This window comes from Pogona vitticeps, chromosome 1 (genome assembly GCF_051106095.1).
Source record: "Pogona vitticeps strain Pit_001003342236 chromosome 1, PviZW2.1, whole genome shotgun sequence".
In the NCBI taxonomy this organism is placed as follows: Eukaryota; Metazoa; Chordata; class Lepidosauria; order Squamata; family Agamidae; genus Pogona; species Pogona vitticeps.
The window spans coordinates 123880576-123908175 of record NC_135783.1 but is presented as its reverse complement, the minus strand read 5'-3'; the positions used below and the strand labels follow the sequence as shown (position 1 = coordinate 123908175).

At 41.2% G+C, this 27600-nt stretch overlaps 1 protein-coding gene across 1 annotated transcript in view; it reads left to right on the top strand.

The window, feature by feature from the left end:
• Window positions 1–27600, top strand: part of LRRC1 (leucine rich repeat containing 1) — a 96188-nt gene that overhangs the window by 29682 nt on the left and 38906 nt on the right. The window contains exons 3-6 of the mRNA XM_073000437.2: window positions 4540–4618; window positions 7057–7146; window positions 25768–25824; window positions 26591–26654. Of these exons, the coding sequence (XP_072856538.2) occupies window positions 4540–4618; window positions 7057–7146; window positions 25768–25824; window positions 26591–26654 (290 nt within the window). The remainder of the gene's footprint in view (window positions 1–4539; window positions 4619–7056; window positions 7147–25767; window positions 25825–26590; window positions 26655–27600) is intronic.

Genomic DNA, 27600 nt, shown 5'->3' with positions numbered 1-27600 from the left:
CTTTTCATCTAAATCCAAGGAAACTGATTTGACTCTAGATCAGTATCTGGTGTCAGTAATGGACTGAATGAGGGTGAATAAACTGATATTTACTCCAGACAAGACAGAGGTGCTCTTGGTCAGTTGAAAGGCAGCTCAAGGAATAGGGATGCGGCTTGTGTTAGACGTTCCCTCTGAAAACATAGGTGCACAGCTTGGGTGTATTTCTGGATTAATTTTGAATCCTGGTTGCCAAGGTTTCAGTGGAGACCAGGAGTGCCTTTGCAGAATTAAAACTGGTGCACGAACTGTGCCTGTTACTGGAGAAGTCTGACCTGGCCACAGTGCTACGTTGCCATGTGCCTTACCTACATCCCAGCTGGATGACCGTAATACACTCTACCAGGGGCTGCCTTTGAAAAGTGTTCAGAAACTTCAGTGGGTCCAAAATGCAGCAGCCAGATTGCTGACTGGGGCTGGTTACAGGGATTTACACACCCTCCACCCCGTTATAGCATCACTGCCAGTCCATTTCTGAGCACAATTTGAAATGCTGGTTCTAACCTATAAAGACCTAAAAAGGTTGGGTCCAAGCTATCTCAAGGACTGCATCTCCATTTATGAGCCTGTTTGAGTGTTAAGATAACCAGGGGAGGCCTTTCTCTCAGTCCCACCCACCTTCACAGGTACATTTGGTGGGGTTAGGGGAGAGAGCCTCTTTTTGTCGCTTCTCCAGGACTCTGAAACTCCCCCGGGAGGTCAGGCTGGCCCCATCTTTGGTATCCTTCTGCAAGCAGACAGAGAACTTTCTCTTCAGGCAAGCTTTCCCTCAGTGACCGGCTGTCTGAGTAGGATTGTTGTACCTTACTGTTTTGAATGTGTTTTTAGTATTGCTTTTGTTCACCATTTCTCAGAGTGGTATTTATTTGATCCTTTTTAGCATTCGTAAATTTATTGTTTTTAGCTTTAAACATTGTCTTATACTGTAGTGTAAGCTGCCTTGACTCCTTTTTAAGGAGGACGGGCAGGCAGGCTGGGTGGCTGACTTAATATTTTGCGTTGCTATTTTATTTGTTATACTCCCTAGTTCTTCCCATATCTAAACAGAATTAGAAAGATTACACAGGTGCATTTCCCCCCTTTGAGCTTTCCTGAATAAGGTTTGCTTGTTCTATGCAGTTAATTAATATACTGTACTTCGTTTTAAAAAGGTGATCCTTTCATATGAAAATCAAAGCCAGAATGCTTTGTGACCCTGTGATAGGTCGGTTGTGTTACCCTTTCAGTGTACCTCACAAGGAGCACCTGCCAAAACTATATGCTGTATAAGCACCTTGATGTATTATATCACTGTTCTGTGTTGGGTATGATGTGACCTGACCTTGTGTGTGGATGCATGCATGCATGTAATGTGCATGAGTTAATTTCTCTTGCATAGCTGGTGACTAGACTTTTTCTGCTGCTTCATGTTTGTTGTAAGGTAAATGTCTATGCAAGACCTCTGATGAATACGTTTAAGTAATGAGAGGACCCAACATCCATATAAAACCACATAAAAATGGATTTGGAGAATGTAGAAGTGGTGCTTCAGCCTCAGAGCTTGGTCTCAATAGTTTCAGTCTAGAACTTCTGCAGGAAGTGGGATCAAATTTTTCCCTGGGATTTATATAGCCTTTATATTATGAAGCTCAAGATTAAAAAGCAGGAATTGGGATACATTTGGAAAACTATGATGATGAATTTCTACCCTATTTTTTTCATTTTTTACTCTGTAGGTGTTTTGGATTTCAAGTTTCAGAAGCTCCAACTGGCACAGCTAGTGATAAGGAACTAGAACTATGATTCAAAACATCGCAGGACAAAATGTCCTCATACCAGTTTTTTCCATTTGTGCAAATCAAATGCTGATTAAGATAGTTTGCAGGGTAATGCCGCCTAGAGTGGTCTATCGACTAGATAGGCGGGATATAAATAAATAAAATAAAATAAATAAATAAATAAATGAATGAATGAATGAATGAATGAATGAATGCATAAATAAATAAATAAATAAATAAATAAATAAATAAATAAATAAATAGTTGAAAAGACCTGGCTGGCCACTGGCTTAATTACTTGTAATTAAGCATGGAATTATGCCTTCTTCCCACAACAGCAATTCTTCTCCATTCTAGAAATAGGTCCTCCAGGCTTTAAACAACATTTATCTAGGGCATTACACTACTTTCAGAGTGTTTTGATCTTATTTTTTAATTCATTGGTTGACAATCCTATGTTACTAATCCCCATTTTTACGTTACAGATGATGGAGCTTAGAATTGTTTGGAGGAAGTTGCAAAGTTCCTATAATCATACAAAACTGACCTGTCAGATTCAGGAAAGGAACCCTGAGAGGCAATAATCATGCCTGCTTATTAAAGTGCTATACATTTGGCTAAAACCACAGGATCATATGGCAAGTTCAGGGCTGAAAGGTCTTATTTAGCACAGATCTTTTGTGTTCAGGAAGCTCATTTCAATGGATGCATAAAATGAAACAGTGGTGATGATTTTTTTTTATTTTAAACTTGTTAATCTTCACAAATACCAAAGAGGTTTTTTTGCGGTATGTTAAAGATAAGCAACTGATCAACTTTAGACAAAAAGCTATAAATGGTTTTGATGTTCAACTTGTTCAGTGAGAGATGACCGGCGGGCCAGACAGGAGTGGCACGTGGGCCGAATGTAGCCCTCGGGCCGCACTTTGCCCAGGTCTGACTTACAGGAACATCATGAGAGAAGTAGGATTGAGTTGATGTGTAGGAAATATAATGCAATCTCTGTGCGTAGAGTATATTGGCTTATTGGCTTCCCTTTCCCCATTATCGTAGCCCCACGATGACTGGCATTCCACTGTAGTTAATAAAAACAAAGCTATATCAAATTTGGTGACAGTTTAGTGAAGAAGAGTGGAGAATTAGTCTCAAACAGTCTTCCTAATTATGTATGTGCTCTGTACTTTGGCCATTTAGTTAGTACTGTAAGAGTGAATATAGAACAGAGAGCTAGCTTTGTCTCAGAGCCCGGTCTAATCCACTGTTCTGTAGCATTCTCATCCTCTTTTGTATCTGGTTGTGAGACTTTTTTCTTAAGACATTAACATATTATTTCTTGTTCTTTATTAGCCCACTGACATCCAAAGTTGGATATAGTCCTCACCTTTTTGCTTCTGTTCTCCACTGTTCTTACCTATACCGGTCCTGCAGACTTTTTAAATCATCTATTCATCTAGTCTTGGTACTTCTATATTCCCCCATCCAGCGCAAGTTTACCCTCAATTTATTTCTTTATACCATCATCCTTATACTTGTCTCATGGTGTCATCCACTCATCTCCATTTTAATGATGCTATTTGTTCTTTTACATCTATTTGTTTGTCTTTTATCAAATAACCAATTTCTTACTTTATCTATCAATCTAATATTTAGCATTTGTCTTCCATCACTCATTGAGATTTTGAGAGCTTTTCTATTATAGTTTTTGTCAAAGTCCATGCCCGGGCAGCATAAGTCAGTACTGGCAACACACATTAATTATGAGTGATCTTCCTAATTTTAGAGGCATTTTTGGGATTTAGGAATTTCATTGTTTTCCAAAAGGAGACCATGCGAGTCTTATTTTTCTTTCCACTTCTGTTTTCTCATTAGATTTCCCACACTTTATTACTTTCCCTATATATATATTCTTGTACCTATTCTACTTCATAGCCATCAATTGTAGCAGTCCTGTTTTCTTCTTGATTGGACATTACTTTTGTTTTTGTGTTTTTTGTTTATTTAATTGTAAATCAACTTCCCCTGATTTCATTTTCACTTCTTCCACCATACTTTGTACATTGACTTTGCTTTCTGCAATCTGTTCCAGAAACTGATTTGCTATTTTCTGTTGATATATTGCATTCCTCTTCCACAGCTATTAGAGAATAACTTTTCTGACTTTCGAGAAAGAGAAGAGAGTAGGAATGGTATGTTACCTCAGCTAATAGTTTAATGATAAAAAGGGCTCCTTGAGGGGAGAGGGGCTGAAGATAACAGGGAGATATTTCGAACTACTGTATTCTAAAGTTTTCATTTGATTAAATTCATATGATTTGGAAAAACTACTTAACTGATGGAGCAGTATGACAACGGAATCAATTACTTTGGGAGCTGGTTAGTGTTCCAACACTGGAGGCATTCGAGAGAAAATTGGACAACCGCCTGTCAGATTTGCCTTGATTTGAATTCCTGCATTGAGTACGGGGATGGCCTTATAAGCCCTTTCTGATTCAAATTTTCTATGATTCTTTGATTTTCATTTGTTTTGATTTGATTTCCACAGAAATCCCTTAGTGGTGGGCCTTGGTGACATAAATGCAAACTGACATTCAACATTGGCTGTAGAAAAATATTTGCTAGACAGTGTGTTACAAAAGATGCTTGTTTTGGGAGCATCTTTAAAAAGTGTTGTATTTTATTATTAAGGTTGCAAGGTTGGTTCTCAGTTGCTATTTTTAACTGTGTCATTTTTTTCCTTCTACAGATATTCCTGAGATTCCTGAAAGCATCTCCTTTTGCAAATCACTACAGATAGCAGACTTCAGTGGAAATCCACTCACCAGGTAACCCTCATAGAAATACAATAAATTCTTATATAAGTGTGAAGTGGTTCTTGTCCTTATAATTGGTCATTTTGAAATGTGAAGTTTATCTCTACCCACTCCTTATGAGGGAACTATTTATCTATTAATTTTTAAATAAACTGAAAATAAAACCAGCAGTGTCTGGAGGACAGAACTGAAAATGTTAGCAAAGACAAATGTTATGTGACATTTCCCTACTGCTTCATGGTGATAATTTCCAGTGGCAATTGACCTTTGATGATTGTATTGTACAGACCACCTGCATGCTTCTGCTGAGAAATATGTGTTTCTTTTATCTGGCTTCAGACTTGCATTCCTGTCATATTGTAGGACACAAAATCTGCTTGTACAGAGAAGGAGAGGGAAAGAGAGAATGATGAGTGTTAGATGAGGAAGTAGTTCAGGGGGTATTAATGATTTGTGACATGTGCACAGATACTGTTCCTAAGCAGAAGACATTAAATTTTTTAAAGTCTGCGGCAGTTATCTGAAACTTGAGGATTAAGGTGTGATCCAAAACTGATTGGGTAGTCCAAAAATGCTAAAGGAAAAATGTTGTATTTTTTTCAAAAGTCTCTGAGCTGGTTTTAGTGCTTGACAGGGTAGATAATCAGGGTACTGGAGTACAATATTCACACACCATGTGACAGTTGTAAATGGCACATGGAAGCCATTTTCCTCAGCCGAAGATACGGAAGTCTGCAAGGGGATGTTGACGCGTTTGTAACTGCCAAGTGTTCTTACCAAGAAAAATGGCAATTTAAATATGTAAGGACTGCCAAGAATGGATATGAGGGATGAACATCAGCTATTTATCCTGGAGTGCCAACTTTCAAGTGAGCGGTGGCAGAAAGATGATATTGTGCCTCGGGTCATATAGTATACTGCTTTGTTGCCTTTGTAGGAGTTACGTATACTCCTGTGATGTGGATGAATCATATATGTTTAGCATGTTGTAGTATTTCCTATTCAGTATATCAACAGTGGCTTCCTGTTTAGCCCACAACATACATTTAGATGAGGACAGAAACTGTTTAATTAGCTCCTTAGAGGCAGTGTTCACCTGCCGAAAATGAGCTGTTAATCTTTTGCTCTTTCTTCAGTCAAGCCTTGGGTAGTTTTATAGATCCGAAAAGATGATACTGAATATGTGGCAGTTTCTTCACTTGACGTGGGTTGTGATATCCATTTTCCTCACATGTAGGGCCAAGGAAAAAGTTGCCTGCAGCTGATTGATGATGGTTAGCTTTTGTCAGGGAGGATAGATTCAGTATCATAGCTCTGCTCCACTTTAATGAACTATCGATTGGCTTTTTTTCTAAACAGTGAACATTAAAGGCCATGCTGCCTGAGTTGTAAGACAGAGGAGATCTTTTTTTAGTTTGTCCTTGGGAGAACAGTTGGATGGAGAAAGCAATTGAAGGGAAGGAGTAGCTGAGGAGAAAAGCCATCCAAAAAGAAGTGACGTATTTGAGAAGTACACTTCTCCCATCAGCTACGCTGGGGTGCAAGACTCCCCCACCCCAGTGTAGTTCAAATCCATGTATAACTGTTATGACCCACAAAACATAGCTGTGAAGCATATACAGCTAATTCACACACATAAAAGAGAACAGTTCTCTCTCCTGAGGTGATAGTCTTTTCTGTACAGTACAGTGTGTCATGAACCTCAAAGGGCCTTATTGACCCCTGATCTAGAGGCTGAATTAGATATGTTGTGTTTGGGGGCAAGTAGATCACTTTGACACCTTCAGTGTGAAACTCTTTCATGCCCCTGGTTCTGGATGGCCAGAGGCAAAGACTGACTGACTGATTGATTGACTGGAAAAAAAATCCATGTGTAACGAAAACTGTGCTGCTCAGACCCATGCAATTCAAGAGGGACATCTATTGTTAACTGCATGTTGTGGCCCTTCAGTGTGTTGTTCAAGGACCACAATATGCCTTTCAACAACATATATCAGCCCGATGTGACGGTGAGGCTGAGGGATGGGGAAGTTCCAGTCCACACCTGGCATATCATAAAGTCACCTATCCCTGCTTTTAAATCATGATGGTGACTTTACCGAACCACCCACCCACAACCTCTTGTGCTTATTTATGTATAGTATTTACCTTTTTCCTTCCCTTGTATGATGGGCTAATATTAATTGGTATCTTGGTATTAAGGACTGCATTTTGAAGAATAAATGTATTTATTGTTTGCACTAAAAAGAAATGTTTGTGCTCTTATGCCAGTATTTATATTTCTGTTCTTACAAGATTTCTACTGATTAGTATACTAAATAAATAGTAATTAAATACGATCACTGCTGAATTCAGCCATTAGGCGTGGCTTCTCTGTAGCCAGATGTTGAGGAGGACAGAATAAATCTTTTTTGTATTGTCTCTGACTGATTCAAACTTTCTTTCTGCAGGTTGCCTGAAAGCTTTCCTGAACTGCAGAATCTAACATGTCTCTCTGTAAATGATATCTCCTTGCAAGCATTACCTGAAAATATTGGAAAGTTAGTATATATAGTTATATATATATTTAATAATGAGATACCTGGTATCTGAAATGCGCTCAGGAGTAAACTGTGTTATCAGACTAAATACTTCTGAACAGAAAACATTTTTCAGTCTGTTCCAAATATGCCACATCATCTAGAGCTGGAATAGTGAGACTGTTAAGAATGAGCTGCCAACTCTCTGTCCTTTCAGCCGTAAACTCATGAATTTGTGAATGGCTCTGAATACTATAATATGCTCATACTTGGTGAACACTGCTTTGCATATATTACACTTGTCCTGTATTAATGGGATGATGTCATGAATGAAGCATGACTAAATACTTATAGCTGAGTTAAGCAGTTGATTTCCATACGCTTAGAAACAGTACCCAATTCAGACCAGAGTGGGTAGAAATTGATGATAAAAATTAGTGATAAAATAAAATATTATATGGATTTTTAAATTTTAAATCAGATGCTTAATTGTATTCTTAAAATGCTCTCCCTTTTTAAAAATGTAATGATAGCTTTAAATTAAAAGGTGTTCTATTACAAAGATCTCATGGAATAAGGATTATAAATTTTAGTTCTCTACTATGAGAACATGTATTTTCGTTTTTAAAAGAAGTTTTGTAGAATGCATTCTTAGATTAGGGTTTCTATTTCTTGGATTCCACAAGAGTTCTCTGTAGATAAGTCATCTTTCTATCTCCCCTAATACTCAATTGAGGAGATACAAAAAATTTTATAATTCTCAAACTGGGTTTGTGTCACCAGAACTACGTACTTGTTAGCAGAAATGCATGGAAATGAGAAATAATAGACCAGATCATCCTTGTTTTTCAACTGTGACTGAAAGCAATTCTGGAGATTCCCTCCCCACAAACAAACATGGTATAATGTTGGAAATTCTTGGAAGCCCTTTGGAAATCTCCAAGGATTCTTTTCAGTACTTTTCTTAAGTGATACTGATTCCTTCAGAGAAGCAACTCTGCCTATTATCCCTCTGGAACCTTATGCAAATGAAGTCAAGTCTTTCCTTCTCTTTTTGAAGTTGCATACTTTGGAAATGATCAGAGTAGATTTGAATGTAATCATTTGATTAAATGATTAAAATGACAAATGACCCCAAAAGCAGCAGACTTGTTTGCTGAAAAGTTAATAGGTATCTTTCACAATCTGCCAACCTAGCAGTTCGAAAGCAAGTAAATGCGAGCAGATCAATAGGGACCACCTCGGTGGGAAGGTAATGGTGTTCCGTGTCTAGTCGCGCTGGCCACGTGACCACGGAAACTATCTTCGGACAAACGCTGGCTCTATGGCTTGGAAACGGGGGGAGCATCGCCCCCTAGAGTCAGACACGACTAGTCTAAATGTCAAGGGGAACCTTTACCTTCACAATCTTCTTGATTCCGCATCCAGTAACTTTCAATTCATCAACATTTCTGGTATGCACTTTGCAACATTGAAAGTGGATTATTTGAGGTGGATGATACGTAAAAAAGGAGATTTCTGAAAAATATGCATTAGGGTTATAGCATGAGTGCATTTGGGGGGGGGCAGAAATCACATAATTAAATTAGGACTTTCTGAGTAATGATTTAGATCTATTTAAAAAGTCAAAGAATTAACAAATGCCACTCTTTTGTAGGAATCAGTTTGATTTAAATAAAATCTGCCTTGTTTCAAACTGAATGCTAAATCATATATAATATATATTATAATAATCTTAGCACAGCAGAGCTTGAAGGGACCCCATGGATCATCAAGAACAGCCCCTGCTAAGAAGACACAGTGGGAATTCAAACTCTCATACTTAAACCACTGAGCCTAGCCTTTCTAACCCTTCTAACCCCTGCCCCCTTCCTATGAGAGCTAGAGCAGGAAGTTTCAAGGTCCCTAAAGTGGTTTTAAGCAGACAATTGTTTCCTGAAACTGTTGCATACAGGAAATTATGTTGTGTTGTAACCACAGCTGGTACAAATAATAGCAATCAAATTGAGATGTCAGTAAAGGATAATTAACTGTGATGGCCTTTGGCAGACACCCTAAAAAGAGATCCTGGTTAATAAAAGGGAAGGAAGTTGAATAAGTGAGCAAATTTATCTACTTGGGGTGACCTTGCAAGAGTCAGGGGCAAATAGTGCTCACTATGTTCGGATGGCGGAGAAAGCTAAGCATGCTGTTAATACTATTGTAAGGTTTTTCCGAACTAGGGGAGGTCTTTTCATCCTGGCAGCACTGAAGCTGTATCAGTATAAAATCTTAGCTCAACTCTTATATGGTATACATAACGGGAATCTCCTTGACTGATCTGAGTGTGCTAGAGAAGATCCAATCTAAATTCTTTCGGTCCATCCTACAAGTGCTCCCTGGTGTCCTTGATGCTCTTATACAATTAGAACTGGGTCAAATGAAAATAGAAGCTAGAATACTAATAACTTCTGTTTGTCAGTGGCTTAAGAGCATCTCAAACCAAAATGGCCTTCTCCCTTTGATAATTCAAAACTCTTTTCAACCTAGGATATGATCTCTTAAAAGCAATCTAGGAAGTTTGGGTCTCTCACCAGATGATCTACTGGTTCAGAGTATTACACAGGTGGAATCTCATGTCAAACAAAGGGTTCAAGATATAGAGCGTCAACGCGATAGAACATGATCTCTTTTTAGAGCTTTTATGGAGGCCAGATATGTCATGAGAATGGCTAGGTGTATTTCAGAGCTGGAAGATCCTGTCTATAGGAGAGCTTTCACTTTGGCTCGCTGCTCAGCTATCCCACCAAAGGTTCTCGAAGGGAGATATAAGAAGATGCTGTGTATGCCCCCAAGGGGAGGTGGAATCGATGGTACATCTGTTTTTCCATTGCCCCTTTCATCACCCACATAGGGAGAGTTTTATCCTGCCATGTTTAGATAGATGCAAATGAGGAGGGTTTGGAAATACTTTTAAATGATGAAAACTCTTTTATAACTAAACAAATAGCTAAATTTTGCTAATATTTCATTAAATTTCATACTAAGAAGATGGGTTAATTAAAAGGTTCAAATTTTAAATTAAATTTTAAACTTTGAATTTTGAACTCTCTGTAGATAGGGTATTATCTTGTAACCGTGCTAGTTGTATTCCTATGGTTTTATACCAAAATAAATTGATTCATTCAATTGAGATGTCAGATCTCCTTTGTTAACAAACAGTGGTTAGAGCATCCCACACTTTCCTATATTCAGATGCAATGTGAAACTGTGGTTGATTTCAAATTACAATTGAAAGCTTTAAAATTCCTCCTCTTCACATGCAGAATGAGAAGTAGAGAAGGGGAAGTGCACAATTTTATTCTTTATTCCCTGCTCCCCAGTTTTCACCATCAGATTTCTTTAAAATCGATGGTCAATGATGAATATCAGTATTTTCTTTATTATTTAAATGCCCTGTATCAGAGAAGAGTGCTTATGGCTGGACTGAGAATGTTAGGGCTCAACTCCATAAATCTCGTCCATTGGCTATGCTGACAAGGACGAATGGGAATTGGAGTTCAGTAGCATCAGGAGTGCCACAGGTTTCCCACCTCTGATCGTTGGAGGAAGACCTAGTGATGATTTAGAGTGATAAAGCATTACATGTGTACACCACTTTTCAGCTGTTCATGTGCATTATGTAGTTATCCTTATACAGTGGGGTCTTGACTTGAGAACTTAATCCGTATTGGAAGGTGGTTCTCAAGTCAAAAAGTCTGTAAGTCAAGTCTCCATTGACCTACAGTGCATTGAAAACCGATTAATCCCGTAACAGGCCGTTTTTGTTCCATTTTGGTTTTTTTCTGGTCTGTAAGTCAAATCTCAGTCTGAAAGTCAAACCTAAATTTTGCGGCCAGAGAAGTCTGTAACTCAAAAAGTCTGTAAGTCAAGCCGTCTGTAAGTCAAGGGTCCACTGTAGTAACTCTGTACGGCAGTGTTTCCCAATTTGAGTCCCACCCCCCCTTGTGCCCCAATATGCCAATCTGCAACTGCAGCCATTCCCAGTTTGAATGGAACATGATGGGAGTGGCATTCCAGCACCCTTGGTAAGCACCAAACAGGAGGGGAAATTATAAGGTAAGGTCAGTAATCTTATCCCCTATACTGCAGGTAACAGTGTGTATTGTGAGGGGGAGGAAGAAATCTTAAGTAACTGGGATTAACTTCTCTATAAGAATGAGTATGTGGAAGAGGCCAGATCTGAATGCAGGAGTTCCCTGCTTTATCCTAGCTCAGTTTTCTAGCCAGCATGCTGCACTCTCCTATATTACATATAGCATTATTGCTGGACATGTTAACCTTGCTTTGAAAACATTTGCAATGCTAGCTAGTTGTTTGCTCACAAGACATGACAAAAAGAAGATATTAAAAGCTCAAGAATAGGGCCTGATTTAATGTACATTGATAGAAAGAAGAAGAATTTCCTTTCATTTAGAATATTGGAGGAGATCCGCCAGGGCCCATGAAGCCAAGCATCCTTTCACCAAAATCCTTCACAGGTGACCATACAATTGCTGAGATATCTAACCACTTTCAGATTTGAACCCCAAGAGTTGAATCCTAGAGCTTTGACAAGAGGAAGGAAAATTGTAAGGGGGAGGGGGAAGCCTCTGTCATAAATTAATATCTTGTTATCTGCTATACTTGGTCTCCCTCATCTTAAAATAGCACTAGCAGCTGGTTGCTTTAGACTAGGCCTTAGTTCAGCTCTGCTGACCAGTTTTATAGTGCGACATTATAATTCTTGATTTCTGGTAACCCACATTTTGGCTTATTTTATTTGTAGATAAATATTCTATCCAGTACATAGTCTGGTTAAACAATAATTTTAATTCCCACTGACTTCTGCAGGAGAAACTTAAGAATTTGAAGTTAGTGGAGGCTTTGAAGAACTTAACTTCTTTAGATCCTATATAACTTTGTTTTACATTTTAATTAATTTGGATAATATTTTATTTCTGTTTGCAACAAATCTTTTACATTAGTGTAGGAACAATTAAACTTATCCCTCCATTAATAATCAATTCCAGTCTTAGAATCCTTCATTTCATCTTTATATTCTCGCTACTGAACTTAAAGTGGTTTGATGGTTGTTGTGGGTTTTTTGGGCTCTTTGGTCATGTTCTGAAGGTTTATTCCACTTAGGGTATCAGTGTATATGTTATATTCATTTTATATAATCAGTTTCTAGAATAAAATGTAATAATTGATATTTGCAGGGAAGCATTGTAACTATCGTTATGCCAGGTATATAAACTATATGTATATTTTTAAATATTTAAAAACAAGTGGCACCTAAATTATTCTGTGAAAAACGATAATTTTCATGTATTGTGTGACACATATAGATTCAAATAATTGTGTGTTGATTTGAAGTCATGTGTTTCAGATGATTTTGATTCATTCTTCTATTTTAGCTGAAACAATACAGAAGTATTCTGGCACCTCTGAGATATATATTTCAGTGTAAGCTGTTGTGGATTCCAGGTTTATATACACAGTGCACATGTTTGAGGAGTTGGGGACCCTTGGGGGTCATGGTCACCCTTACTCTTTGAGGGTGATTGCATTGTGTTCAAATTGAAGGGTAAGAGAAAACTTTCTGAAGGGAGAATTCAGCAAACCTTTCTCAATGCAGTAGGGCATGTGTTCCTGTATATTTTGATACAAGGGTTGTAGTTCTATTGATGTTAATGTTTGCATAATTTGCCTTGACTAATTGTGGCTAATTGATGAGGTAATGGAATACATCTTGATTGCATGGTTGGGAAATGTGAGCAGGAATGTGATTGAGAGGTTCCCCACCATCTCATAAATTAGCTGCAGAAATTCGCACACATATGAACAGTATGGGCCAAGGAATGCTTCTGCTACAGTTAGAATTAAGATATAGATTGCTTAGATAGATAAATGCTGGCAGCAGGCATGCTCTCATATATATATATACAAATAAGTGCTATGCAGATAGCTATTCAGCATTTTAACTATAGCATCTTCCAGTATGATAATGCTACCCTGAACATCTCAAGAGAGTAAAAGGTCTATTTTACATGTTCCTATTACAATTCTTGAGTGTAGGGTTTCTTGAATATTTATTTATTTATTTATTTTATTTTATTTATATCCTGCCTATCTGGTCGGTTAAGACCACTCTAGGCAGCTAACAGCATAAAAATAGGACAATAAATATATATAGAACAATTTTACATAAAGATAGATATTTCAAAAACTGGGAGCAAACAATGGGAGAATAGAATGCATTGGTGTAAAATTAGACTTTTCTCCATAGGGGGAAGAGAAAGAACATGAAGTACTCAAAAATACTGTTTGAATCTATTTGCTTTCCTTCTTTGTGCTTGTAATGTTTTATTTTATATAACCTGCGTGATGTTATGCCCACATACAGTCTGAGGGGGCCTGAATTTGAATAATACATCTCCCTAGTCTTCTGAAAATGCTTAGAAACACTTTGGTAACTTTGGTATTACTTGTGCTATCTGTACAATGAGTGTGAGTCACTGCTTCAGGGGTCTACATGTATATATCTATGTGACCATTTACATTGGGCTAGAATTCACGCATATATAATTGTATATTAAACGTAAGTTGCAGCTGCAGAGAAGCATATTGTATTGAATGGTGCAAAGAGGGAATAAAGTAAGAAACTATACTTAGCAAAAAGGTACTTTTGTGGGTCATATACGCAAAAAAAAACATTCCATATGCTGTGTTCTGTTGTGTCTTTTTTCCAGCTGAGTAGTGCCCTATCTTTTACTGAGGAAGTGAGATACCTTCTAGAATTATGTAGGGTGGATCTGTGACTTTGTTTTAATCAGTATGCTTTAACATATGCTGTAGGAAGCGATTGCATGAGCATAAACAATTCATGGTATAATATTCATTTTTTGTGTACTTACTTTGTCCTAAAGTAGTGGCCCCCAACCGTTTCTGAACAGCGGACCGGTTGGGGGGTGGGGTCCATGCGTGGGGGGAACCTCTGTGCTCGCAGATGGGCAGGGCGTGCGCATGCATGTGGGGCTCTCACGAGTGGGTGTGGCATGTTTGTGTGCATGTGTGGATGGGCATGGTGCGCTTGCGGGTGAACGGGGCATGCACATGCGTGGGTGAGCGGGGTGCACACACAGGTGGGTGTGGTGCGCTCATGTGCATGCACATATAAGTGAGGTACACTCGCAGGTGAGTGGGGCATGCTGGCACGCATGTGCGGGTGGGCAGGGCACCTGTGTGTGGGTGTGCATGTGGGTGTGCATGGGGGGAGTGTGTTACATACAGCACTGATGTTACCTGTCTGTCATGGGTTTGGAGGGAAAGTTCCATCCTATGGGGAGTGGAAGGCGGGACATCAGGAGGAGGGGCTGTACTGTATAAATATGTGATGCGTGTGTGGTAAAGAGAGATGCTGAGAGACACTGAGAGACACTGGGTTGTGACGAAGCAGCAGCTGGGAAGAAGAAGCTGTTGTGGGAGTCTGTGTGTCAGACAGGGTACTACTGTGTGTCAGAGTACCAACCTGATAGGTTCAGGTGTCTGTTGGTTAGCCAGAACTGATAGGTTCAGGGTCTGTGCTTCAAGTTAAGGGTTCTGGGTGAACCAAACTGTATGCATGTATGAGTGAGAGTAAGCCACGTTACTATATTTTATTCACCTGATTGTTTTATTTTTCCATGTGTGTGTTTAAATAAACCTTATTCTTTTTATTGTTTAAAAATCCATCCCTGGTCTGTGTGACTTCTTATAGGGAATGGTTGGTGGCAGCTTAGTGTAACTGTGTGACATATCCCAGTAGGTCTGGGTTTGTCACATTGATTGGTGTCCAGCGTGTGGGATACGACTGGTCCAGTTGTCCAGTGATCCAGCAAAGCCTTGGCAAGTGTGCCCAGAGCAAGGGGGGTCTAGTCAGGGACAGTCTGAGGCGCGTAGGTAATCTTCTAGGTGTACCTCACGGGGAGGTGCGCTAGTAGAAGAACGTGCCAACTGGGGAGACTTAGATTAAGGTGCTCTGAGGCAGCCTAGTTTTGGCGGGAAAAAGCTGAGGCAAAACTGCGTAGTAACAGTGAGCTAGCTTGCCAGCTGAGAGGCCCAGCAGAGGGGGGTAGGCTCTGACTCGATACTGTTGCAAGTAGTGCTGAAGAACAGCAGCAATCTCTAGGGAGAGCTGGTTCTGAGGCAAGAAGGAAAAAAGTGGTCGTTTTATTTTGAGGCTTGACTTTTTAAAGCAGCCTGTTCTGAGGGGGGATTATGCCCTTGACTCGAAGCCAGATGGCCGAAATGAGTGAAGTGAAAGACCCCCAAATTGACCAAGGTTCTGAGGAGGAATTTGGCTCAGTGCAAGGTGACAGCACAGGAGAGCAAGACCCAGAACTTAGAAAATTGCTCATAGCCCAACAGCATGAACTGAGGATGAGGCAATTTGAAATGGAGGAAAGGGAAAGAGAAGAAAGGGAAAGGGAGAAACAGCGGCAATTTGAATTAGAGAGAGAGAGAGAGAGAATGGAGAGGGAAGAAAGAATGGAGAGAGAGAAAATTGCTCTGGAAAAAGAAAGAATGGCGTTTGAATTAAGAAAACTGGAACTGATGAACCAGAACAATAATAACAATAGGGATTCTGAGGGAGGCCAACTGTCTAAAGCTGACCTGAAGAAATTCCCTGTGTACCACAAGGGAGATTGTCCTGAGGTGTTCTTTTCCTTAGTGGAAAGAGCGTTTGTGGACTTCTCAGTGAGGGAAACTGAGAAGATGACCATCATGCGGTCTTTAATCAGTGGTAGCCTGGCTGAGGTTTATGCCGAGATGCCTGAGGAACTGATGAAAGATTTTGCAGAGTTTAAAAAACTGGTGTTTGCCAGACATGGGATAAATGCAGAGCAGCTGAGACAAAGATTCAGGTCCCTCACCAAGAAGCCAGAGCAGACTTTTACCCAAGTGGGGGCCCAATTGGTGAGGCTGCTTGAGAAATGGCTATCGCAGGAAGGGACAGAGACCTATGAGCAGCTTAAAGATTTGATAGCGCTGGAACAGTTCTATTCAGTCCTGCAGGGGGAATTGAAATTCCAGGTGAGGGAAAGGAAACCGAAATCTGTGGCAGCAGCCGCAGAGATCGCAGATTTTATTTCCCAAATAAGAAAGCCCTTGGGTGAGGGGAAATCTGTAGGTAAACCCAAAGAAACCTACAGCAAGTACTCTCAGGGACCAGGGAAAAGCCAGCAAGGGGGAGGGGCCCATGGTGAAGGGAAGCCCTCAGACATGAAACTAAGACCTCAGATTTTGGAGGGAAAACCAAAACAAGATGAGAGAGAATCAAAATACACCAGAAAATGCTATTTCTGTCAGGGAAAGGGTCATCTAATCTCAGAGTGTGAGAAATTAAAGCAGCTAAAAGGAATGGTGCCTCAGAATTCTAGTGGGACCAAGCCAAAAGCTGTGTTCTGTGTCCAGAAAGAGCAAGGCTCAGTGTCACTGAGGGAGCCTGTTGCCATGGCTACTCAGTCTGGAACAGCTACCTCTGCTGATCAGGCTGAGGAAAATGGTCCTCTTGTGGAGGTAAAGCGCTGCTTGCTGATAAAAACAGATTCTCAGTTGTTTGAGACAGCCGGGGTGGACGTAGGAATACTTGACCGTCAGTATAGGGGGCTGCGGGACACTTGTTCCCAGGTAACCCTGTGCCATCCGGATATTATTCCTAGGGAGTATATAATCCCAAATGAGAGCATAAAGGTGGCAGGGATTGAGGGGCAGGTAATCTCTCTGCCAGTAGCAGAGGTACCTGTCAACTTTCAAGGCTGGAGGGGAGTTTGGCGGCTAGCGATTTCATCGACTCTGCCAGCAGCCGTGCTCGTGGGAAATGACCTGGCTGAACATGTGAAACGGGTGCTAGTGATTACACGCTCACAAGCCACCACAGGGACAGTTCAGGGGGGTAATGGTGAGCCAGAGACGGAGGCAGAGGGGAGTTCAGAAGCTGTGGTGGAAACCTTAACCACAGACAGCAGATTTGGACAGGAGCAAAAGGCAGACGCCACTCTCCAAAAGTGTTTTGAACAGGTGACTGACGCCCAGCTAACACCTGAAACCCCAGTGAGATTTCTGGAGAAAAAGGGGATTTTATATAGAGAAACCCTGAGGAATATCTCAAAAGGGGGAGATGGGATCAGAAGTCAGCTGGTGGTACCTGAAAAGTATCGCCCCATGATCTTACAAAGGGGGCACTCTGACATGTTTGCTGCGCACTTAGGAGTGAACAAAACACAGCAGAGAATCACACAGAATTTCTACTGGCCTGACATAGGGAAGCAGATCAGGGAGTTCTGTAAACAATGTGATGTGTGTCAAAGGCAGGGGAATAACCGCGACAGGACCAAAGCAAAGTTGTGCCCTTTGCCTGTGATTGACACTCCGTTCAAATGCATAGGGGTGGATATTGTGGGACCTTTGCCCAAGGCCACAAAGAGGGGGAACAGGTTCATTCTAACAATTGTGGACCATGCCACAAGGTATCCTGAAGCCATACCCTTGACTAACATTGAAACTAACACAGTGGCCGATGCTTTGGTGGGGTATATGTCCAGGATGGGATTTGCCTCAGAGATAATCACAGATTTGGGCGCATCGTTCACATCAAAGCTCATGAAACGCTTATGGCAAATCTGTGGAATTAAGCACAAGGAAACCACTGCCTATCATCCTGAAAGTAATGGGTTAACTGAGAAGTTCAATGGAACTCTAATGCGCATGATTAGGGCTTACTTGGCAGAGAATCCAAACAATTGGGACCAGAAGCTGCAATCCCTTTTGTTTGCTTATCGATCAGTGCCACAAGCCAGTACCGGGTTCAGTCCATTTGAACTTTTATTTGGGAGAAGGGTGAAAGGGCCCCTTGATTTGATCAAACAAAATTGGGAGCAGATCACCCAGGATGACCCACAAGACGTTGTGACATACATAGACACCTTGATGAATGACCTAAAGAGAAATCTAGAGCTGGCAGCAGAGAACCTGCAAGCTCAGAAGGTCAGACAGAAGACATGGTATGACCACAAAGCTAGAGAGAGGCACTTTGACCCAGGGGAGGAAGTGCTTTGGCTTAGGCCCTGCAGAGAGAATAAACTGCAGCTCAAATGGGCAGGACCATATAGGGTCATTTCCAAGATGTCAGACCTGAACTACCTTATAGAGCAGGAGGAGAACCAGGCAAGGAGGGTGGTTCATGTGAATGCCCTAAAACCCTACTACAGAGGGGAACAGAGGGTTTTATTCGCGATAAAAGCAGCTGAGAGTGAGGAAGCGGAATTACCCTTCTGGGAGGGTAGAGGGGAAGTAAAATACAACCCAGAGGAGGTAAAGATCAGTCCTGCACTCACCCAAGACCAGCAGCAAGAACTAAAAATGCTGCTTAGTAAATATCAACAGGTGTTTTCCAACAAGCCGGGGATAGTGAAGGGAGTGATGCATCGGATCCACACAGGGGATGCACCCCCGCAGGCAGTATCTCCATACCGAGTAACGGGACCCTATAGGGACAAGGTGCGGAAGGAGCTGGACGAAATGCTGAGGGAGAACATAATCGTCCCCTCTTCTAGCCCTTGGTCCTCTCCGATAGTCCTTGTGGACAAGCCTGATGGGAGCATTAGGTTTTGTGTTGATTACAGGAAATTAAACCGTGTAACCACTCCTGATGCCTACCCAATGCCCAGGCTAGACAACCTGATTGAAACCATAGGGGGTTGTCGGTTCATCTCATCATTGGACCTGGTAAAGGGATATTGGCAATTAAGAATTGATCCCAGGGATCAAGAAAAGACTGCCTTTTGCAGCCCTTTTGGTCTCTATGAGTTTCGAGTCCTGAGCTTTGGTCTCAGAAATGCACCAGCCACATTCCAAAGGCTGATGGACCAGACCTTGGCAGGGCTCAGTGACTTTACAGTGGCCTACATTGACGACATAGGGATCTTCAGTAATACCTGGGAAGATCACCTGATACACCTGGAGTTAGTGCTGCAGAGGTTAAGTGCAGCAGGGCTAACAGTAAAGGCCAGCAAGTGTCAGCTGGGTAGCCCAGAAATAAAATACTTGGGTCACATGGTAGGGGGAGGAATGATAAAACCCCTGGAGGCCAAAATAGAAGCTGTTCGTGATTGGCCTAGACCCAACACCAAGAAAAAAGTCAAATCATTTCTTGGGTTGGTGGGCTACTACAGAAAGTTCATCCCGAGGTTTGGCGAGATTGCGGCTCCGCTGACCGATCTGACGAGGAAGAAGACTGATGACTGCATCCCGTGGACCAGCGACTGTGAGGAGGCGTTCCAGAGGTTGAAGCAGGCGCTAATCAACTATCCAGTGCTGCGTGCTCCAGACTTCGACCGGGAGTTCATCATCTACACCGATGCGTCTAACAGCGGGGTAGGAGCAGTTCTTTGCCAGGAGGATGAGAATGGTGACCAGCATCCAGTGTCCTACCTGAGTAGGAAACTTCAAAAAGGTGAGAGACATTTGGCAACCGTGGAGAAGGAGTGTTTGGCCATAGTCTACGCGATCCAGAAGGCCAAGCCTTACATCTGGGGAAGACATTTTGTTCTGTGCACTGACCATTCACCACTGCAATGGTTAAAGACAATGAAAACCCACAATAGCAAACTTATGAGGTGGGCTTTAAACCTACAGGACTATGACTTTGAAGTGAAGGTGGTCAGAGGGTCAGTGAACTGTGTTGCTGACGCCTTATCAAGAAGACCTGAAGAATGAAGACGGCGAAAGAACATGGACTATGTGTATATATTGATGACAAAAAGTAAAATGTACCTGTTTTTGAATTGGTTTGTATGAATAAAGGTAAATTGATGTAATGTTAATGGTAAATGTTTAAATGCCTATTTGCTATGGTTTAACTTAGAATGTAAGTATAAGTAAGTATAATATGGTATGTATAACTGTTGTTGTATATTTTATACAGGTTGTTTTTTTGGTGAAAAGCACCTTAGCTTTCCCCCTACAAAACAACTTATAAAGAGGGGAGGTGTTACATACAGCACTGATGTTACCTGTCTGTCATGGGTTTGGAGGGAAAGTTCCATCCTATGGGGAGTGGAAGGCGGGACATCAGGAGGAGGGGCTGTACTGTATAAATATGTGATGCGTGTGTGGTAAAGAGAGATGCTGAGAGACACTGAGAGACACTGGGTTGTGACGAAGCAGCAGCTGGGAAGAAGAAGCTGTTGTGGGAGTCTGTGTGTCAGACAGGGTACTACTGTGTGTCAGAGTACCAACCTGATAGGTTCAGGTGTCTGTTGGTTAGCCAGAACTGATAGGTTCAGGGTCTGTGCTTCAAGTTAAGGGTTCTGGGTGAACCAAACTGTATGCATGTATGAGTGAGAGTAAGCCACGTTACTATATTTTATTCACCTGATTGTTTTATTTTTCCATGTGTGTGTTTAAATAAACCTTATTCTTTTTATTGTTTAAAAATCCATCCCTGGTCTGTGTGACTTCTTATAGGGAATGGTTGGTGGCAGCTTAGTGTAACTGTGTGACATATCCCAGTAGGTCTGGGTTTGTCACAGAGTGTTTGCGGGGGGGAGGGCGGGAGATCTGTCTCCACAGACTGGTCCTGCGAATGCCACGGGCTGGCACCGGGCCGCGGACCAGGAGGTTGGGGATCCCTGCCCTAAAGGACAGATATAAACGTGCCCGTCTGTCCAAATCCAAGGATATATTGTATGTCAATTTATAAAATACAAATAATACTGTTATCTTCAGTATATTAAACAAAATCAGTTTTCACTTGCTTTACTACCTGAGATTTCATCAGCTGCTCCATCTTACCTAATATAAATTTGGATTTAGCGTGACATCTGAGCACACCCATTGGAGGAATTTTATTCCCATTTGTAGCACCAAGATACAAAAGAGTAATTCTCTTCTGTATCTTAACTTCTTAGTCATCATCTTTTGTATCTGCTACATTAGGCCCAAGTTAATGCATTTAATGGCTATGCCAATATCCTCGTATCCCGTTTCTCTGAAAATAAGACCTAACCTGAAAATAAGCCCTAGTGTGATTTTTCAGGATGCTTGTAAACCCTAGTCCCAAAATAAGCCCCAGTTAAGTGAAACCCCGCCCTCCACCAGCATGCAGCAACCAGAAGAAGATGACATGACTGTATTTGAATAAATGTAGATGGTTGTACATTAAAAAAATAAAACATCCCCTGAAAATAAGCCCTACTGCATTTTTTGGAGCAAAAATTAATATAAGACCCTGTTTTATTTTCGGGAAAACACGGTAATTGCACGTGGCAGATAGTGATTGCAGTAATGAGCTGATGTTCAAGGTAGGCATGATATTTTCAGAATTCATGACCCAGAGCCCCAAACGTTTGTAGGACCCTAGCTAGACTTCATGGGGCTTTAATCAAGCAGTCAAAGTCCTAACAGATGTTTTTCATGTTCTTACAGCTAATGAAATCAGATTCCTGCAGCCACTTTTATCTCATGAAGAAAGCAAGAGAAATGGATAGGCAGGGCCAAGCTCTTTGGGTTTATGGGTGTGGCAGTTTCTGTCCATTAGGCAAAAACAAAACAAAACCCCACTGTTACAGTAGCGATGATGTCATCTGCCTGTCATTGCTGTGGCTGGAGTTCATCTGCCTATAGCATGACGGGAGGTGGGACTTCAGAGGGTGGAGCCATGGTATTTAAGGGGGGAGTGAATGAGGTGTGAGTCAGATAGGGATTTGGTTAGGGACTTAGGGAGTTAGGGCTTGTACCTATTGTGAAGTACTGTGCTATATAGAGAGAGAGAAGGTCTGAAAGAGAGAGTGTGTGTGTGATACTTTATATAGATTGCCTTTTATTTTAATTGATAAAGTGATTTACCATTCCTTTTGTTCTCACAAATAAACATACGTTTTTATTTTAAAAATCATATTTTTGTCTGAAGAGATTTATGAGGGAATGATTGGTGGCAGCGTGAATAGTGTGTGTGTGAGTGACGTGGCAGCTCCTTTGTGACGTGTGAGGAGGCCGTCACACCCACCAACTACCACACCCATAAATCCTTGCAACTCTCACAGAGCTCAGCCTCGTCCATTTATTTCCCCTGTTTTCTCCGCAGGATGAAAATGGCTGCCTGGGTCTGAATGTAAGAACATAAAAACATATATTACGACTTGATTAAACCCCTCAGAAGTCTGACAGGGGAGGTTCTTGCACACTGGGGGCTGGAGTTCATGACTTCCAAAAATCCCACACCTAGTTCAAGATACACAGCATAGTTATGCTGAGTTGAAGGCTTTCTCCATTCATAGATCACTGGAAGCTCACTTTATATTGAAAGTCTAGATTCTCCAGCATTTAGAGGCCAAAATTCTCTTGCTTAGTGTAGTAAGATGCACTAGAGGAGGCTCATTGAATCAGTGAGGATTTGGTGAGTCAATTCCTCAATAAGCTCCACTGATTCAAATAGGCCTACTTTGAGACTTACTTAACATAGTAAATTACATTTAGAGTAGTCCATTTGGTTTACTCACCAAATCCCCTTTGATTCAGTGGGTCTACTCTAGTGTGATTTACTATTCTATGTTAGCCCTTATTTTAATGGGATATGCCATTTCAGATCCAATTCAAAAATTTTACTCAGCAGAGCATATTCTAATATGTTCAGAGCTCTAAGAGGCTGAAACGCAGGTATTATGAGTGTACCAAATCAGTTAGGACATGGGGTGGGCTATATACTTGTATACATAGATCACATCTGTTACAGTTCTAGTTAATGCTTAGCTGCATTAGTCCTTGCCAACATTACTGCAAATTATTTACATCTGACCGAGAAGCTCCCATGTTCAAGCATGAGTCTAGATTCAAACTAACCATTAAGTTGGCTTTGCTGAAAGGGTATTGTTTCAGAATGGACTCACTTCGGGCTTGTAGTTGGTCCTGTAGTTCCAGCAGAAAAGATGACTGGAATGCTGGGAGAGAGAAGAAAGAAACCAATGATTTTAAGTTACTTAAGTAATAGCATCTTCTCCAGCCTTGGTCTACCTATTTGCGTGGGATTCTTAAAACCCTTCTAAAGTACTGATTTGGGAGCTTGACTGTGAAAACATTTGAGGGCTTTATTCTTATAACAACATTTAAAGTGTGTGCATGTGTTAACCTTATTTTTCAGGGATCTTTGCATTTAAGGGGGAAAATACACTAAATTATGGGGTTATATGTGACAGTGGAATTGATCATTTTGGGAACTGTATAATTCCATAGGAGCCTTGTACAGGCTGCTGCTCTACAGATGTGTGGGTCAGGCTGTCTGAGGATGATACAGTAGTTGTAGTTCAAAACATCTGGACAGCACCAACCTGAGGAACATCGTTCCATGGTGAAAAATCTGAAGTGCAGCCCTGTGAATTTTTGCAGTTGTTAACTAACAAAACAGAGGAGGCTCTGGAGCTACAAAATGTGTGACGGTTGCAGGGCACTGAACCCGCCAAGCAGCCTGTATTGACAGCACTGCTTTCTACAGGGGACCTCCACAGAAATAACACAAGGATGTTGCCTTCCAGCTCTTAAGGTAGCACTGGCATGGAAGCAGGTGTGTGTGTGTGTGTGTCTGGGAGAGTGGGATTCGGCCAGGACAGGGCAAGTATCAAATATCATCCTGAGGTTTCTGTAGCAGCCATAGAGACAAGTACAGGCACATTTGTCTCAGTATAGTATGTGGTGATCACAGAGTGCAAGATATTGCTAGATTTTTTAAAGCTATTATTTTTAAAGCAATGATGACAAAAGTGTAACCCACAGATGTTGTTAGACTGCAGCTTCCATCAGGCTTAACTAATGTAACTAGTGATGAAGAACGCTGTGAGTTACTCTCTTAAGAATTTCTGGCTGCATTTTGTTTACTCCTGCTCTGAAATACAGATTTTAAAGGGAGCCACTGCAGTGAAAGTGCTGAAATAACATTTATTTAAAAATATGTTTCTGGTAACAGCAGACTAAGGGAGGGGGAGTGAAATTTTTTCTATCACAGGACTTAGTTTTCCCCCCAGATTTTAAATTTTGTATGGCATGAAAAGTGGCATTCTTATGCATAGATTACTCCATTCTTAATCTCTAATATAGTTGAGCTTGGAATGTCACAGATAAACTATTTTGTTGTTGTTGTTTAGTCATGCCCGACTCTTTGTGACCCCATGGATCAGAGCACGCCAGGCCCTCCTGTCTTCCACTGCCTTCCGGAGTTGGGTCAAATTCATGTTGGTAGCTTCGATGACACTGTCATCGATAAACTGTTACTCCATCATAATAGCTTTGAGGCCAGTGTTCTTCCCTGTACTTTTGTATATCTGCCAACCAGTAAATGGTACATCCGACAGACACGGTTCAGGTCTATTAAAAAACAGGCATGGCAGCAAGTATTTTCATCCTAAAGGTTCCCCCAAGTGTTCTTTATATCTGACTACAAGTGATAAACATGGTTACATCTCTGGAATCCATTAGGGTGTAGAGCAGATATAGTTATGATGTAGGAAATATGGGCATATTTCTCTTTTTTATTTTGTTCTGTGAGGATGAAGGATTAAAACAGATTACCGCATTGGGATAATATTCCATTTCTTGTGTTCTATTTAGTTCAAAATAAAACCCTCAGAATTTTGTGAGTGTTACTATGGTGATGATAGGCTTTTCCTGCATGGGGCTTTTACTGTGATGGGGTGTAAGTGAAAAGCTTAGTCCTATAATGTCACTTAGATGATGAACACACAATGTAGTAGTTATGACTAGTTAAATCTTTTTACTTTTCTAAACACTTGACATCATAATTTGAAACCAATATATTGATTTACAAAATAAATATATTTTCTAATTAGAACTGTTGAAGAAAGAGAAGCATTTTATGTTGTCATGCAATCAGAGCTTGGATAAGTTACTTGATGAACTCTGCCTCCGAGAATGCCCCCCATCAGCATGGCCAGTCTCCCAAACCAGTCTGGGAATTATAGTCCAATGATGTAAGGTTTTCAAGTTACGTACATACCATTATATGATAGAATAAAACAACTTATTCTTCCATCTCTTTCCTATTCTTCACTACATTTGTAAAGGATGCTTTGTCATCCGTATGTCTATGTTTTCCAAGAGGCCACTTGACAGCTACTTGTTCTGTTTTCTCTTAAATGCAAAATATTTCCTTTGCAAAAGTTTAAGAGCATGTCCCAGAGCTTATATTTCTATTCAGATTTACTGATAGCTTTAGTATTCCTCCAGTGTTAAAAATCATTGCTTCTTAGGTCAAGTTGGATCGGTATTTTCACAGGTACACTCAGCATCCTCTTAGTAACTCATGTTAGCACAGCAAGAGGCTAAAAGTCCAACAGAAATTATGGTATATCTTTAAATCCAAAGTTTGGATGAAGCGTATTTTGATAAGAAAAAGAAAAAGCCTGCTGACTAAAATGTATGTTCTCTCCATATTTTTTTTCTGTGTATGTATAAAAGTATAATAGGTATAGGTAAATATGGCCTTAAGGAAATGATTGGGTTAGATCTTGTGATTAAAAAAATACATTCTTGAAAAAGAAAGGATTAATATGATTCCTTTTGTCTTTTTAGCCTTTATAACCTGGCATCACTGGAATTAAGAGAGAACTTGTTGACATACTTACCTGAGTAAGTTTTGTGGGTTTTTTTGTTGTTGTTGTTGCTGCTGTTGTTGTTATTGTTGCATTAATAGTTTAAGTTGCAACCATTCTCTCCACATCAGTATTTTTAAACCATCTTCTTTTGTGTTAGAAGCAAACCAATGGTGCTTCCAGAGTGAGGATGTGACTACATAGTGAGCTGGTTCTTTGCCTCATCCCTGCAGCTTGCTTACTTTCCCCAATTGGTGTTTAGCCCAATAGTATTATTTGCAAAAATATTTGCCTGCGCTGCCCCTCAGCTGCCAGACTTCTCTGCATAAATATATATATGTTGAAGCAGCTGCTTCACCTGAGCTGATGCAAATGGATCCGTTTGTTTAAAACGAATGGCAAAGAGGAAAACTGTAGATGGGGAGGATTCCAGGCATGTTGACCTTTCCCTTTAATTCAACAGAAAAAAAATGCAAACTAGCCTACCCAAACTTATAGCATTTGCTGCATTTTTTGCCAATGTGGTCACACTCTGAAAGGATCTGAAAGGACCTTTGCCCAGGGAATCCCCAAATATGTTCATCATTCCCATATTCTTTGGGTAGGCTCCTTCTGCTACTTTTAAATGAGTGGCTTACTACATGCTAATATCGCTGAAATATAATTTTTTTATTATCAGTGTTGAAACTTTGCTTGAATATCATGATTGGATAAAAAAGATAAAAAATTTCCCAGCCTAATGCTAAGGGCTGACTTTTGGCATCGTATGCAGAACAACAGCGACACTGTTTCTGTTTTTCCAGGTCAGTTGCCCAGCTGCAGAGGCTAGAAGAGCTGGACCTAGGGAACAATGAACTTTATAATTTGGTAAGCTCCTCCCACTTTTCAGTAGCTTATTATATAGCATGACGTGTTCCTTTCTAATACACAAATTCCCACACTTCTCAAATATGACTTAAATTTTTTTAAAAAATCATTAGTAATACAGTGGTGCCTCGCATAGCGAGGTTAATTGGTTCCAAAAAAAACATCGCTATGGGAAAACATCGTTAAGTGAAACGTGTTTTCCCATAGAGATGCATTGAAAACCGGATAATCCGTTCCAATAGGAATGGATTATCCGGTTTTCTCCCCCACTATCGGGCGCAGCCCTTTGGGAGAAGCCTCGGGGGAGGGGGGGAAGACGGCATCGGCTCCTGCCTTCTCCCCCACCACCTGGCTTCTCCCAAAGGGCTGCCCCGACTGTGCTTGCAGCAGCGGAAGAGGTGCCCGGTGGAGGAGAAGGCAGGAGCCGATGTGTCATTTCTCCTCCACCGGGCACCTCTTCTGCTGCTGCAAGCACAGTCGGGGCAGTCCTTTGGGAGAAGCCGGGCTGCTCCGAAGAAAGGCAGAAGCCCATCCGATCTCCCCTCCCAACCATCGGGAGCAGCGGGAGAAGCTGCCCGGTGTGGAGGGGGGGAGATCGGATGGGCTTCTGCCTTTCTTCGGAGCAGCCCGGCTCCTCCCAAAGGGCTGCCCCGAAGTTGCTTGCAGCAGCGGAAGAGGTGCCCGGTGGAGGAGAAGGCAGGAGCCGATCTGTCATTTCTCCTCCACCGGGCACCTCTTCTGCTGCTGCAAGCACAGTCGGGGCAGTCCTTTGGGAGAAGCCGGGCTGCTCCGAAGAAAGGCAGAAGCCCATCCGATCTCCCCTCGCAACCATCGGGAGCAGCGGGAGAAGCTGCCCGGTGTGGAGGGGGGGGAGATCGGATGGGCTTCTGCCTTTCTTCGGAGCAGCCCGGCTTCTCCCAAAGGACTGCCCCGACTGTGCTTGCAG